Raw genomic sequence first — 16,922 nt, 5'->3', positions numbered from 1 at the left:
GACTTTTATTTAAAGTAGATTTCCATTACTTAATTATAGATTTTTACTTGTGGTGGAACAATTGTCCAATATCGATTAAAGTGTACCAGTTTATGCCGAAATTAAACACCATCTAGTGAGACCACGCTAAAACAAAGAAGTGAAATAATATTGAGATTCCGTTTTAGGACAAAGAATTAATGTCAATCCAAAATCATTGCCATTAATCTCGTAAATATTATTTCATTTTATATATTTAGGCCTAAATAGAAAAGTTACCCGAGGCTTTTAAAATAATAATAATATGCAACAAAAGTATGAAAGCTTTAGAATGCGTGTGCCGAATTTAAATTATTGAGCGAATAAGTTCGCCGAATAAATCGCCGAACATCCAACTCCACATATTTACCTATGTCAATTAACCACTCCACACCACATTGGTCACCCTTCGTTATAGATATTCGGCTTTCAGTAGTCTATATTCGGCTTTCAGTAGTCTATATTCGGCTTTCAGTAGTCTAAATTCGGCATTATTAAAAGTAATTTGTAATTTAAAATTTGTATTAAATTTTTGTGATAATATTAGCTTATCCAAGGTTTATTCGAGACTGTAAATATTATTTTATAATGTGCTTAAATAAATTTACTACTTAGCATAATTATTACTATATATATTTACTTGATATATAATTTAACCACAATAATTAAAAATTCTGAGTACTAAAACAATTTTTTAATAATTTATTCCAGTAAATTTGATATTCCTATATCTACCTTTTTTTTACAAAACGGAGGTCCTGGGTTCGATCCCCGGCTGGTCCGATTGAGATTTTCTTAATTGGTCCAGGTCTGGCTGGTGGGAGAAAGACGTACCGCCAAGCGATTTACCGTTCCGGTACGATGTCGTGTAGAAACCAAAAAAGGGGGTGTATTTTCATCCTTCTCATAACAAATTAGCCCACTTCTATCTTAGACTGCATCATCACTTACCATCACGTGAGATTGTAGTCAAGGGCGAATTTGTAAAAAAAAAAATCTACCTAATAAATTTTATTTATCAATTTAATAGTAGTTATTCACCTTGTGCATCTATAACAGTATTTTTAATTATGATTACAAATAGTGTGTACTATAATATTTATGAATATATTTATGCGGTTAACAATGAAATTATAATTCTTCATCATTCAACCCATATTCGGCTCACTGTTGAGCACGAGTCTCCTCTCAAGATGAGAAGGGTTCTTCAATAAAGTTGAATTATTATTAATTTTAAGTATAATATTGTTTACCATTTGGTAGTTTATACATAGGCACTAGTCGACTTTAGCTGTGTTACTGTTTTTATACAAAACTTCTGTAAAATAGAATTTTAAATTTTGAACTTTATCCGTATTGAAATTTTGCTGTTTTTGACTAAAAATGTGTCGAAATAAATAGAAATTTAACTACGTTTTACACTATGATGTCACTGTATCTATACAAAAGTATTTAAGTACCGTATAATCGTAATCCCTGAGAGATAATTTCATATCTTCTATATAATCTAATTATTTTAATTATTATTATTATTCCATAATACAAATTACAAATACCTTTGATATAACTTTACATAAAACGTGAGTGATCTATTTACGAATACACTTTATAATTTAAAGTTCCAGACCAGTAAAATATTCAATTTAAAGTATATACCAATACATATGTGGGAAATCTATGTGCATCTTACAAAATTGATAATTTATCTGAAAATATATATTACATGTATATATCTATCAAACCTTGATTGAAACCAAAGACAAATTATAAATAAAAATATTTACTACATCGTATAAAAATAGTAATACTGCCAATGATAATAATATAATAATAGTATACATAGTAAGACATGACATACCAACAAGCATTTATTGTACGTATTTAGTTCTACGCTTTATTCGACATCGACTAAGCAGTGTATTATAAAATACAAGTGACTGTGTTTATAATAAGAGTAAAAGTTTTCACGGAAAAAATGTGTTTTATTTCATTACCTAACCCTAAAAGTTTAATTTATGTTTCTATTGTTTATATATTATATTATTAATAAAGAATTTACTTCAGTTTAAATGAAATTTAGTTAAAATTATAACTAAATTCAATATAATTGAATATTATCGATCATAATTAAAAAATATATGTTATTAAAAACATATCTAAAATAGAAATATTCATTAAGTACCTAAATGGTTCAGGAGAAACAAAACTAGACGATGCCATTTAATAGAACCGATTTTACAATTATTAAAAATCGAAGAAATGTAAAATACCAGAATTTTAGTAATAATAAATAAAAACAACCAAAATATAATTATTTATATTTCTTTTCAACAATATTTACATAATTAAAATAAAATTCTCAGTATTTTAATTATATAAAAATAAATTATAGCTCGATAAATTAAAAATACATAAATGTTTCAAACTACAAAAGTATAATTCCTGTAACAAAAATATAAATCTATACCAGAAAATATATTACAGCTAAATTATTCGGCAAACGTTCCTTCCATAACTCCGTTAAAATCTTGTGTCATTATCACCTACGCCCTCAGACTAATTAGATAAAGACCTGCCTCGCAAGACATTATTTTTCTGTCAAAGGATATGATCAACGATCTTATGCGATTATAAACACTGTCTCTATGAATCGATGTTTCATAGTTTACAATCGTGTCCGTCGGTTAAAAACCTCCGTAAAAATACCTTTTTGTGTAGTTAAATGGTGTAAAAAACGAACCAAAACTGCTAGTTTAGTAAAAGATATGTATGAAATCTTAGCTCGTTTTCCTTAGAAAATGGCAGAAAATTTTGTTCGCGAATTTGGGTGTGATACTAGTCCTTATATATTTAGTCTGAGCCTACGCCTTATAAAACATACTTGATATCTTAACAAGTTCATGGTCAAATGCTCAAATCTGTTTGAAACATACGTATGACACTAGCATATTAATTATTATGATTACAATAATATAATCACTAACCCTTATCTAATTTACGATTTGTTGAATAATTTTTCTCAATAAAAAATATTGATAGGTAGTTCTTATAATTGCGTATTATAATTGTCTTCCTTTCGATTTTTAAAGGTAACGGTAATAGGGGTAGACGGTAACGAAAAAATTCTTAGTGATTAAAACTTAAAATAAATATTGGAACTTGTAGCAGAATATAGGGTAGGTACTTAGGTAAATAATTTAATTACAATAAAGAAATATCACCAAAAATAACAGACATACAGAAAGATTTTGATTTACAATATTCCCATTAAATCCATTAATCCCATACGATACCATTTCTTAAAATCGATTTATTCGCATTTTTCAAAATAGCTACTGATAAAAATTCACGTTTCTTTGCAAGTATTTGTAATTTTATTAAGCGTGCTAAACTAACGCTTAATAAAATTGTTGTATAAAATTGACGCATGACATGTGTTTGATTGCAAAAAAATCAATTTCTTGAGTACCCCCGCCGTTTAAAACGTAATTGAAAAAGGATTAAATAAATTTAAACTCCCGACTTAGAGAGTATAGAGAGTAATGTCAGACTCGACGGATATTGAAAATGAAAAAAGGTTTGCAGTTTTGTAGTACACCGATACAACGTGATGATGGAAACCTGGAGAAATCGAGGGGAACTTTTAAAAATTATATGATAACTAGTGTATTCGTGATTTTTTATTGAGTATTTTTAATCCCTACAATTTAATGAAGCTTTGGAATCGATCTGATGATGGAGCCCAAATACAGACGAGGGAAACCCTCAACAATTTACAGCAATTACCTTGTGTTTGGTCTTGATTAATTTGTATTGATGAGAACTTTCCACCTAAATGGGTTGTGATTGTCATTAGGGGGTCTGGTGATAAAGACGAAGGACAGTTAAGGGAACTCCTCAGCCGTGTAGGAATTTTCAAATTTCAGGGGGAAGGGGATATGATAAGGTATTCCCTTTGTATACCAAAGTAATTTTTCACATGGTATATATTTTACACTAAAAATGGAAAAATCTTGAAAAACTTAATACATACCATCTAAATAAACTAAAAAGCGACAAATAACATCATAATATTATTATGTTCTACCTGCTGATCAGTTTGAAGACGGCACTAATACGGACGGTAGTAAAAAAAATTAAAAAATGAAAAGTTTGTTCTGGTGCGTCACGATACGACACGTCAGACAAATAGAATTCCGCCGGCTTTATCAGAACAGTATCGATATCATACATTTTGTATGGCAACGTTTACACTTATGTGTTGTGATATGTAGTGATAGCTTCTGATGTGTCGCATCAGACCCGATCCCGGTTCGCGTCAGAGCGGCGGGTTGCGGGGGGAGCCGAAACGATGTTTTCACGACACATCAGATTAATGTGAGCGCGACAGTGCTGTGTTTTTGACGCTGTCAGCGTCGGCTGAGGCTGTATTGATTCAAAACATTGTACTTACACAACATATTAATGTAAACACTTACCATCACGTCATGACACGACACGTGGCGCCCGTCAGCCAAATATAAATCTGCTTTAATACGAGTACAAGTGTATGTAAAAGTAAATTTCACGGAAATTATGTATAATATTTATTATACATCATTTCCGTGAAACATAACTATTAATGATTTCATTAACTAAGCCTATTAAAAACCTCTAAGAAGCATTAAGAAAAATCTTCCTCATAAACCTATTTTGAAATTAGGTTAATAACTACGATTTAATATAATTTAATGTTTATATTACATGGATCAATCAAAATTTAATAAATATCTTATTATTAGAATATATTCAAAATAGAAATATGTATTAATATGCATTTCTAAAATACTAAACGACGAAATTGATCATAACAAAGAACCGTTTTCACAATTATTAAATCGAAAAAATATAAAATACAAGGAATTTAGTGTTAATGAAAATAAAGCAACCGATATGTGTATTATTATTATTTTTTTTATTTTCAATAATATTTATAAAACTTAACTTTAGTATACAAGCTCAAAATAAATTAAAGGCATAAATGTTTTAAAACTACTTCAATGTAATACCTGTAATAAAAATGTATCTACCTAAGTGCTATACCAGAGAATATATTACTGCTAAATTATTCGGCAAACGTTTCGTCCATAACTCCGTTAAAATCTTGGGTCATTATCACATACGCCTTATAAAACACGCATGATTTCATAACAAGTTCATGGTCAGAGTCTCAGAAACATACGTCACACTAGCACATAAATATTATGATTACAGTAATGTATTTACTAACCCTTATCTAATTTACGTTTTGTTTAATATTTTTTCTCAATAAACAGTTTTCTGGTAATAATTATGCTTTGCGTATTACAATTTACAATTTCCTTTATTTGATTTCGATTTTGTAGGTAAAGGTAACAATAAAAATATCTGAGTTAATTTGTAGAAAAATGCGTCTTTTAATTAAATGTAAATAAAAATGGAAGTTTATGTCTGTAATTTAAAGATAACTGTGTTTTCCCAAGTGCTTTAATTATTTACAGGATACCAAAACACAATATTTTATTTTTAAATTATTCTGTCGGTTCTTGCTAATCTCTGGAACGGCTGAACCTATTTAAACGGGTATTTCACTAGAAGATAGAGGAGGTTATTAAGCAACTTAAAGGCTAGTTTAGTTCTTGGATCAATGTTCCCGTGGGATCTATAAAAAACTGAATTTCACACGAAAGAAGACGCGGGCGTCCGCTAATTATTATATAACAAATAACGGTAACAATAAAAAAAACAATCTAAACAAAATAATATTTTTTGTATTATTTAAAATTATTTAATTATCCTCATTAGGAATTATATAATATAATAGCACAATAATGACACCTGTTACGTGATATTGTCTCCTTTCACTGCCCAATCCCCCTACTATTTAAGTCTTACACTTTTTATTGGTTCGTGACATTTTTCTATGTAATTTTAATTATTGGTTTTTGTTACTAATAACTAGCAAACCGACTATTTTAAGTGTCCAATATTTTTAATAATAGTGAAGCAATTTTGTAAAAGTAACAGGGTATCTGCGATCATTACTTTCGTAGCTACAGGGATTTAAAGGGTCAGATTTGCGGCGCTGCCGCGGATCCCTGAAAAACGCCCCATACAAAATGGTACGCACTTATGACGTCGTAGGCAATTAATGATCGTTAGATTTGTATGGACGTTTGAACAAAATTACTAATATCTTTGTTATTTCTGCGTTTATGTTTATAGTTCATATATTAAAAAATGTCACATTTAATGTAAGGAAGCTAAAACTGTATGAATTTTCATCTAATTACGATAAAATATTTTTAGTAGATTTTGAAATTTTATAATCTTATTTATTTTGCAAATATCCAGTCAATCTTTGCTTTTTATATACAAATTAGTTAACATTGACCTTATTTACCCGAATTTATCATAAAAATCAATATATTAAAACCTAGTCATCATCCCCATTCACGGCACTGGTTCTCTCTTTCTCAGTTTAAGTGGTAGTCCACCGATGAAACCTTCAGAGACTATGGCCATTGGATCTGGGAGAGGTTCCAATACGCTTTTCTCGCAGGGCTCTACATTGAATTTCTGAAGAACGGCAGCTATGCCGGCCATGGATAGGACTTTTCCTAGTCTAGCAGCTGTAAACGAAAAAATACATTTTAATTTTAATATACTAGCAGACATCGCGCAGGTTTCAACCGCGTGGTTCCCGTTCCCGTAGGAATACAGGGATAAATTAAATTAAATAACACTATAGTGCTAATAGCTTTTAGCACTATAGTGCAGCTTTAAAGCAGTAAAAGAATTTTTCAAATCGGTTCAGTAGTTTCATATGGTCACACAATGATCGTAACATCCTAAATGTTATGTAATATGAATAATATTATAGTACTTTAAATAATTTTATATTAAGCGCTTGGAACTATTATCGATTAACAAAACAACTCTAAATACTTTTGTGTTAGACAACCATTAAATTAAATAAGCAATTGTTGTTTTTGCAATGCCGAAAAACTATGTAATCCTCGTATGCCAGAAATAACTTTACTTACGCTTGACTGACTTCAAAATAATATTCTTATTTTGAAAGCAGTCAAGTATTTTCATTTTAAAGCAATTTATGAAGATGAAGAACGTAAAAATATAAATTATTAGAATGCAAAGTAATCTCACTGTACTTCTGTAGAAATGATATTCATAGATTTTAACTTACCAATGCAAGCTCGTGGTCCTTCTCCGAACGGCATGAAATAATTAGTTTTTAAATCTTGGGCACTAGTAAATCTATCAGGATTATAGACATCTGGCTCATAAAAATATTTTTCATCTCTTTGGAAAGCTTGAATTGGAATAATAACTTTTACATCCTTATCTATAGTCAGTCCTAATTCAGGGAACGTATAGTTCGGAGTAGTACATTTTCTGAATAAAAATCCAACCGCAGGATACATTCTCATAGCTTCGTAAAATGCCTTTTCTAGGTAATGCATTTCATTCACTGATTCGTATGTTATTTTATTGCCATGTTTAAGAAGAACTCTATCAATTTCTTTCTGCACTTTTCTTTGATGATCAGGGTTAAACGCTAGCTGGTGTAGTGTAAAACTAGAAGTTGTGGATGATGTTTCAAAACCGGCGCCAAAAAATACAAAAACCTGAGCAATGAGTAACAAGTCATCAAGTTTCAGCTCAACTACCTTTGCTACACCATTTTCATCCCTTTCTTCTAAAGATTCTACAGAAATGTTTCCCTTTTCCTTTAATTCCAACAATAAATCTATGAAGTCATTATTACCACAAGGCGTGTAGTTTCGTGCTTGAAGAATATGTCGCACTAATGCAATAACTGATTCCTCTAGATCTGGTGCCAATAAATGTATATTTTTACATAGCTCAGGAAACATGTATTTCAGAGCAGCGGCAGCAGCGTCTCTAGGTGTCCTGTAGAATATTCTTTTTCCGAGTCTTCTAAATTCAGAATTTTCATTGTTCAGAGAATCCATATTTATGCCGAAACCACAAGCGCCAATAAAATCCGTAGTGTACCGAGCCATCAGCTCTCTCACATCATAATATTCCAGAGATTCGACCTCTTCTGCTAATAACTGGAGCTTCTCTGCCCTCTCTGTTATAAAAGGAAACATCGCCCTAATTTTAGCTGTACTAAAAGCTGTACCAAATCGCTGTCTTATCAAACGCCACAAGTCACCGTCAGCGAAAAACAAATTTTTCAATAGTGGTTCAATTGCCGTTTTATGTGTATTAAATCCTCTGGCATAAAAGTGCTGAAAATCGGTAACCAATATTCTTTTCACTAAATTAGGATCCCTTATCAAAAGCTCTGGCACGGTGCTTCTGTAGAAACCTACAACTTTCTCATCGGGATATTTCTTGTACAACTCTGTTGCCATCATGGCTATACTGCTTCTTTGTAAAAAGTTCCTCAAGTTATTCCCAACGTAGGGTAAAGGAATGTCATGTTTTATGCCACGTTTCTTCCAATATCCGAAATTTCTTACACCGTATAGGATAAAGAGAACTATTAATGAAACTATTATGTTAAGCATGTTTGTTATGCAGACAACTTACTGTACAAGTCATAGATAATATATACAAGTTTCAAACTGTTCTTGGAAATAGACAGCCGCGAGCCGTCTAACCAGTACAAAAGAGCGAAACAACAATAACTCTCCGAATTCTGCAAAATAATGAATCTTTATAAATGTAAAAAATAAAACGTAAAATAATATTACCCTTGAATTATCACATGTTATCTACAACAATTTTAATATTTTATCGGATAATGAAAGGACATGGAAAGGACAATGTCCCTTGTCCATACAATCGGTGCCCCAATGTCATTATTTTGAATGTCATAAAATTGTCCGCTCCATCGATACTGATTATTATGAATAATAACTTTAAATAGTATAAAAAACTAAAAATCACGCCTTTAGCACGCACTAAAAATTACAAATATTAGATTTAAGTAACGTGACTATTTTTTGGTATTCCTGACAGCAAACCCTTTCATTTGATATCTATATTATGGGGGTAGTTTCAAACAGCCAGTCCGCCATCTTGGGGAGGCCGCTATATTGGATTTGTAATGACGTCTCTTAGCTAGTCATGTATTGTGATCAGAATTCAGAGCGTGTGCAAAATTTCATCCAAATCGAAGACCGAAAAGTGGGTCAAATTAAGATTCCAAGATTTCCTTACATACATAGTTACAAGTGAAGTTAATATAAGCGTGTATATTGCACAGCGATTAATGCACGCATCAGTGGAGTAAAGGTCCTTTTTAAATATACAGTAAAAACCAAACCGAAACAGTAAAAATTACAATACAGTCTACAAACTAACCTTGATTACTAGCTAAACTAAGGCTTACAATGGACAAATCGTAATATAATGAATTAATCAATCGCAGATGATGATACGTACTCGTAGACAGAGAATTATATAGACAGATAGAAAGCATTCATCTCATTCCATAAATAAAAGCTCTTTAAAATAAAGTTAAAGTGTACCACATTAACAATGAATAATATTTTATCTTAAGGGATATTTTGAGAAGAAAGCTAATAACTCAATGAGTAGGATAAGTTTTTCAGGGTTAGAATACCAAAGGTAGACGGTGTTTTTCCTATCTGCCTCTTCGGAGGAGGACCTGTGGATGTTAGAAACGGATATGTCTATCGCCCAGCTTTTCATGGGAGATTGACTGCTCCGTTTTTCGCGAATGCTTGTGAAAGAGTTCCCGAGTTTCCACCAACAGGCTGAATTAAAAATTAGAACATGATGGGATTTCAGTTAGTAACGATCCAAAATAAGTAAGTGCACCTTCCTACATTATCCATAACGATGTCACGTTAAAAAAACATTTTTAACCGGGCATGCACAATTTTTACAATTTTCATTCACGAATATTGAAAACGTGAATTCTAAAAAGGTAGACGAAAACATTGATTTTATAATATGATAGGACCACAGTGAACCTCAATCTCAATAAATATTGTTTGAAGAATTTTTCGTAGTTTACAATAATCAAGAAGTTTCACGTATTGAATATTTTTACTATCTGTGATTATTTCACAGGAAATTGGAAATTTAATAATTAATTACATTTTTTGGCTTCTGGTGTCCGCTGAAATTTAACATTTGAAATATACGTCTTAAAATAAACTAAGATTTACTGTGTATAACTCATATCTGCAAGTTACTAGGGCTCAAAACGACAATCTCTTTTATCTTTATAAAGTAGTATCATATTACGATATCATTATCATCATTATCAGCCGTTAGACATCCACTGCTGGACATAGGTCTCTTTCCAAATTTACATGTGACCATCTTTATAATATATTCTTTCCGACTAAAAAGAATGATCAAAATCGGATAACTCAATAAAAAGTTATGGTTAATTTAATAATATTACAATTATTGGATAAACAATCAATCATGCCTTATTTTCCAACCTATTTTCGGAAAGAATATATTATAAAGATGGTCCCATGTAAAGAGTGTGCAATATGTAATTTGGTGGTTACAAATGATTCTGGATCTCAGATTCTGGAAAAGTTAGGAGCTGATATTTGGGTAAATGATATTTCAAAGTGTTAGCTTCGTTATGACTATACAAAATACACAATTTGTAAAACTTTTCTCGATAGTTTATTTTTATGAAAAATACATGTTTTGCTCACATTTTGCTTTCAATCTCAGGGAAGCAAACTTATTTTCTTAAATTTTCGTTTTGTATAGAAAATTAGGTATATATCTTGAACATGGCCATTTTGTTTTTCGTTATGTTGTTTAATTTACTTGCAATTAGGTAAAAATGGTTTTGGCGCTCACGTCATAAAATTTGCGTCGCGCCTCAATCGCTCCGTGCTTTTTACTCACGTGAAAGTCATAATTCGGCGTCTCGCTTGCGCTTCGAATTTTATCCATATCGTACCGATGCGCTGCGCGCTCTTAATATGGAAAAACAATTCCTACCCTAAAGGTAGGAAAACAGGGGATGATTGATTTTTTACCTATTAATTATAATGTAAAACCAAGTATAACTTTTTATTGAGCAGTCCGATATCAATAATCATATTTTTAATGGAAAAAGAATTCCAAACATAAAGCTAGGAAAACATGTTGATTGTTTACCCGTTAATTTTAATGTAATTCCAAGCATAGCTTTTTATTGAGTAGTCTGATTTCAATAATCATATTTTTAACGGAAAAAGAATTACAAACATAAAGCTAGGAAAACATGTTGATTGTTTACCAGTTAATTTTAATGTAATTCCAAGCATAGCTTTTTATTGAGTAGTCTGATATCAATAATCATATTTTTAATGGAAAAAGAATTCCAAACATAAAGCTAGGAAAACATGTTGATTGTTTACCCATTAATTTTAATGTAATTCCAAGCATAGCTTTTTAATGAGTAGTCCGATTTTGAAATTTTTTTACCACTAGAAAGCCACGTTATTTGTGTATTCGTGAGTGTTTTATGCTATGGTTTATTCCTATATTTTCAATAGAATGCGGGAGCTATGCGAGTGAAACGAATACAAATGAAAGAAACTCCAAAAAAAAAAAAAAAAAATCTTTTACATTTTTATACACAATTAAAAACACATTTCCAAAGTTTATATAAAGATTTATTGACAGACCCTGGATTCCAAGGTATAAACGTACAATAATAATAAAATAACGGTACTCCACGATGTCTAATGTGTTATAAGTAATGTAATATTTAATTGCGATAGAAACAAAATAATAATTTTGATTAATAGATAAATTGCAACTTGTAGTAAAACAAAGGCTACTTTTTATCCTGATCCCGCGGGATTTGTGAAAAAACAAACGGGATAGGGTACGTCAGTAAATATATAGTTTTTACATATTTTAAACAATTTACATCAAAACCAACGTTGGACGCGTTGATTGCGTTGTTCGCTCCAAATTTCAATTTAATCTATAAACCGAAACTCATCAAAATTGGTTCAACAATTTAGCAGTCAAATCGGATGAAAAATATTATATGGATCGACGTATAACGTAATATTTATTAAATTTAGAATTTAATAAATATTACGTTACTTATAACGTTATTACGAATATATCTAAAGTGAAAATAGGTATGAATATGCATTTCTAAAATACATAGAAATATAAAATACTAGTAAGTAGTGATAGTGTAAATAAAGCACCCGCAGTGTGTATTGTTATTATTTATTATTTTTAACAATATTTATAAAACTTAACTTTAGTATACAAGCTCAAAATAAATTAAAGGCATAAATGTTTTAAAACTACTTAATGTAAGATAAAAATGTATCTACATATGTCCTATACCAGAGAATATATTACTGCTAAATTATTCGGCAAAAGTTTCGTCTATAACTCCGTTAAAATCATGGGTCATTAACGCCTATTTCTTATAAAACACGCATAATTTCATATCAAGTTCATGGTCAGAGTCTCAAATCTGTTTAAAACATACGTATGACGCTAGCACATAAATTTTATAATTAAAATATTGTAGGTAATTAATTACTAACCCATAACTAGTTAACGTTTTATTTAATGACTTTTGTGATAACGCATAAAAAAAGCTTTGCGTTTTATAAATTTATTTCCAATTATTATGCTATTTTTTCTTTTCCATTTTGGTAGGTAACGGTAAAGTTAGCATGGAATTAAAATATCTAAGTGATCAACTAAGCAAATCGTAGAAAAATGTTGCTATTAAATCTAAGAAATCTTGATTGGATTTATTTTTTACAATAAAAAAAATTAATCGAATCATAAGAATATTTTTTTATTATTTACCACTTTTTTTATTGTTTAATTGATGAATACCAGGTAAGTCAATTATTTCCTTCCTTAGCCATCGCTCAACAAGTCTTACACTTTTTATTAGTTCGTGCTATTTTTCTTCGATACCTTTCCACGTAATTATAATTGGTTTTTGTTACATCAGAAGATAATCAAAGCTGAATAAAACTGACTATTCTAAGTGTCCAATATTTTTAACAATCCCAAAGTAATCACAATTCACGGCACTGATTCTCTCTTTCTCAGTTTCAGTGGTAATCCACCGATGAAACCTTCAGAAACTATGGCCATTGGATCCGGGAGAGGTTCCAATACACTTTTCTCGCAGGGCTCTACATTGAACTTCTGAAGAACGGCAGCTATGCCGGCCATGGCTAGGACTTTTCCTAGTCTAGCAGCTGTAAACAAAAAAATACATTTTAATTTTAATATAGTAACTGGCAGACACCGCGCAGTTTCACCCGTGTGGTACCCGTTCCCGTAGGGGATACGGGGATAAATAATAGATATATATAGATTACTACTATAAGGCTACACTTGGGTAGTGTAGGCTTATAGTAGTGAAAGAATTTTTCAAATCGGTTCAGTAGTTTCAGCGCATGCATACAATCAAATCTTTCCTTCATCGTAACATCCTAAATGTTATTTAATATGAATAACATTATAGCACTTTAAATAATTTTATATTATGCGACTATTATCGATTAACGAAATAACTCTAAATACTTTTGTGTTAGACAACCATTAAATTAAATTACCAATTGTTGCTTTTTTGCAATGCTAAAAACTATGTAATCCTACTCGTTTGCCAGAAATAACTTGAAAATTAAACAATATTAAGAATATTGAAAGCAGTCAAGTGTTCTCATTTTAAAGCAATTTACGGGCCCTAACTTCTTAGAATGTAACAGAAGGTGAAGAACATAAAAATATAAATTTATAGAATGCAAAGCAATCTCATTGTACTTCTGTAGAAATGATATTCATAGATTTTAACTTACCAATGCAAGATCGCGGTCCTTCTCCGAACGGCATGAAATAATTAGTTTTTAAATCTTGGGCACTAGTAAATCTATCAGGATTATAGACATCTGGCTCATAAAAATATTTTTCATCTCTATGGAAAGCTTGAATTGGAATAATAACTTTCACATCTTCATCGATAGTCAGTCCTAATTCAGGGAACGTGTAGTTCGGAGTAGTACATTTTCTGATTAAAAATCCAACCGCAGGATACATTCTCATTGCTTCGTAAAATGCCTTCTCTAGATAATGCATTTCATTCACAGATTCGTATGTTATTTTATTGCCATGTTTAAGAAGAACTCTATCAATTTCCTCCTGTACTTTTCTTTGATGATCAGGGTTAAATGCTAGCTGGTGTAGTGTATAACTAGAAGTTGTTGAGGACGTTTCAAAACCGGCGCCAAAAAATACGAAAACTTGCGCAGTGAGTAACAAGTCATCAAGTTTTAGCTCAACTACCTTTGCTACACCATTTTCATCCCTTTCTTCTAAAGATTCTACAGAAACATTTCCCTTCTCCTTTAATTCCAACAATAAATCTATGAAGTCATTATTACCACAAGGCGTGTAGTTTCGTGCTTGTAGAATATGTCGCACTAAACCAATAACTGATTTCTCTAGATCTGGTGCCAATAAATGTATATTTTTAAATAGCTCAGGGAACATGAATTTCAGAGCAGCGGCAATAGCATCTCTAGGTGTCCTATAGAATATTCTTTTTCCAAGTCTTCTAAATTCCGAATTTTCATTATTCAGAGAATCCATATTTATACCGAAGCCACAAGCGCCAATAAAATCGGTAGTGTACCGTGCCATCAGCTCTCTCACATCATAATATTCCAGAGATTCAACCTCTTCTGCCAATAATTGGAGCTTCTCTGCCCTCTCCGTTATAAATGGAAACATCGCCCTAATTTTAGCTGTACTAAAAGCTGTACCAAACCGCTGTCTTATCAAACGCCACAAGTCTCCGTCAGCGAAAAACAAATTTTTTAATAGTGGTTCAATTGCCGTTTTATGTGTATTAAATCCTCTGGCATAAAAGTGCTGGAAATCGGTAACCAATATTCTTTTCACTAAATTAGGATCCCTTATCAGAAGCTCAGGCTCGGTGCTTCTATAGAAACCTACAACTTTCTCATTGGGATATTTCTTGTACAACTCCGTTGCCATCATGGCTATACTGCTTCTTTGTAAAAAGTTCCTCAAGTTATTCCCAACGTAGGGTAAAGGTATGTCATGTTTTATACCACGTTTCTTCCAATATCCGAAATTTCTTACACCGTATAACAAAAAGAGAACTATTAACGAAACTATTATGTAAAACATGTTTGTGATGTAGAGAACTTCGCCGTATGAGTTTCAAACTAAACTGTTCATTGGAAATAGCCAGCCGCGAGCTGGCTGGCTGGCTGGAGAGTAAAAAATAAAACGTTAAGCAACTGGACCTCGATACATATTATCCCTGAATTATCACATGTTATCTAAAATTATTTTAATGTTTTATCGGATAATGAATTTTATCTTTATAAAGTTATGTCTTATTATGATATCATCATCAACATTATCAGCTGATCGGCGCCCACTACTGGACATACTCGTAGGCCTCTTGCATGGACTTCCAAGCACAACGGTCTCAAGCCGCCAGCATCCAGCAGCTCCCTGCAACCCGTTTGATATCCTCGGTCTACCTAGTGGGGGTCGACCAACACTGCGCTTTTTTTTGTGTGGGGTCACCATTCCAGTATCTTGGGACTCCCAGGACCATTGGCTTTTCGAATTATGTGGCCTGCCTATCGCCATTTCAGCTTCACGACTCGCTGAGCTATGTCACTGTATATCTCCTCATTTCTGATTCGATCACGCAGAGATACTCTAACGATAGCTCGTTCCATCACCCGCTGAGTGACTTTGAGCCTTCTAATAAGTCATAGTCAGCGACCATGTCTCGGATCCGTAGGTCAACCCTGGCAATACGCACTGATCGAAGACTGTCGTCGTCTTTTTGGGCCCACACGTTGAGAAACTCTGCTGAGGTCGTTGAGCATGGGTTTTTTTCCATTTCATCTCCTTCCAACTTGCTTGGTACCGCAGCATGAGCATAGTATTAAGGTCCTCCAGAGTCTCTGCCATAATGACCACATCCTCAACAAATCGTAGTTGAGTCACGTACTCACCATTGATGTTGATGTCAAATCCGTTCCAGTCGAGAAGCTTAAAGACATCTTCCAATGGGGTGGTAAATAGCTTCGGGGAGATTACATGAGCCTGCCGCACTTCTCGCTGCAATTGGATTGGTCTCGTAATCTGATCCTGTATACGTAATGACATAGTGGCGCTTTCATACAAACACTTCAACACCGGCATCGATGCTAAGACCTGCACCTAAAATATCTGCCACATGTGGTCTATGTTACTAAAGCCTGCTTGAAAACTGGCTTGTTTGGAAGACCGAAAGTCATCGAGACGATTCGTGATGACTCTCGAGAACAACTTGTAGACATGACTCTACGACGATATGGGTCTATAATTCTTCAGCAAGGTATTTTTTGAAGGACAGACCACCACGCTCTTGTGCCATGCCTTGGGTGTTGTGCCCTCGTGAATGACGGAATTGAACAATCGCTGAAGGAACTTAAGCATCGGTTTTCCACCCGCTTTCAGGAGTTCTGCTGAGATTTCGTCATCATCATCATCGTCATCGCCTAGTTGTTCTTAAGTTGTTTGAGAGCCATACTTTCGGTGACAATTTGGATCTTACTAACTAACTCGGGTTTAGAAGAAATTATATTGCCCTGATCGGTCTTCAAACGTGTCAACTGTCTTCATCCAATAGACAGATCTCTCGCAAACACATTCGATCCTCGATAATATATCGATTGTATCCTTGATACGCTCGGTATTGAAGCGTCGCAAGTCACATGTCTAATGTGCGATAAGTAATGAAATATTTAATTGCGATAGAAACAAAATTACAATTTTGTTTTAGAGATAAATTAAGAACTTGGAGTAGAACTTAGGCT

The 16,922-nt window shown here is 32.4% G+C and overlaps 2 protein-coding genes across 2 annotated transcripts; both read right to left on the bottom strand.

Moving 5' to 3' along the window:
- Window positions 1–4,931: 4,931 nt before the first annotated feature.
- Window positions 4,932–8,764, bottom strand: LOC112044730 (cytochrome P450 6B7-like). The gene is made up of 2 exons (XM_024080680.2): window positions 7,244–8,764; window positions 4,932–6,668 (listed from the first exon to the last, which is right to left on the bottom strand). Exons 1-2 carry the CDS (start codon window positions 8,595–8,597, stop codon window positions 6,490–6,492), a joined length of 1,533 nt encoding a protein of 510 aa, XP_023936448.2. The 5' UTR covers window positions 8,598–8,764; the 3' UTR covers window positions 4,932–6,489.
- Window positions 8,765–12,888: 4,124 nt separating this feature from the next.
- On the bottom strand, window positions 12,889–15,251 carry LOC112044728 (cytochrome P450 6B7-like). The gene is made up of 2 exons (XM_024080678.2): window positions 13,875–15,251; window positions 12,889–13,271 (listed from the first exon to the last, which is right to left on the bottom strand). Exons 1-2 carry the CDS (start codon window positions 15,226–15,228, stop codon window positions 13,093–13,095), a joined length of 1,533 nt encoding a protein of 510 aa, XP_023936446.2. The 5' UTR covers window positions 15,229–15,251; the 3' UTR covers window positions 12,889–13,092.
- Between the last annotated feature and the right edge of the window lie 1,671 nt (window positions 15,252–16,922).

The sequence above is a fragment of the Bicyclus anynana genome, chromosome 15 (genome assembly GCF_947172395.1).
Source record: "Bicyclus anynana chromosome 15, ilBicAnyn1.1, whole genome shotgun sequence".
In the NCBI taxonomy this organism is placed as follows: Eukaryota; Metazoa; Arthropoda; class Insecta; order Lepidoptera; family Nymphalidae; genus Bicyclus; species Bicyclus anynana.
Note: the sequence above shows the minus strand (reverse complement) of the source record. Positions and strands in the feature narration are given on the sequence as shown.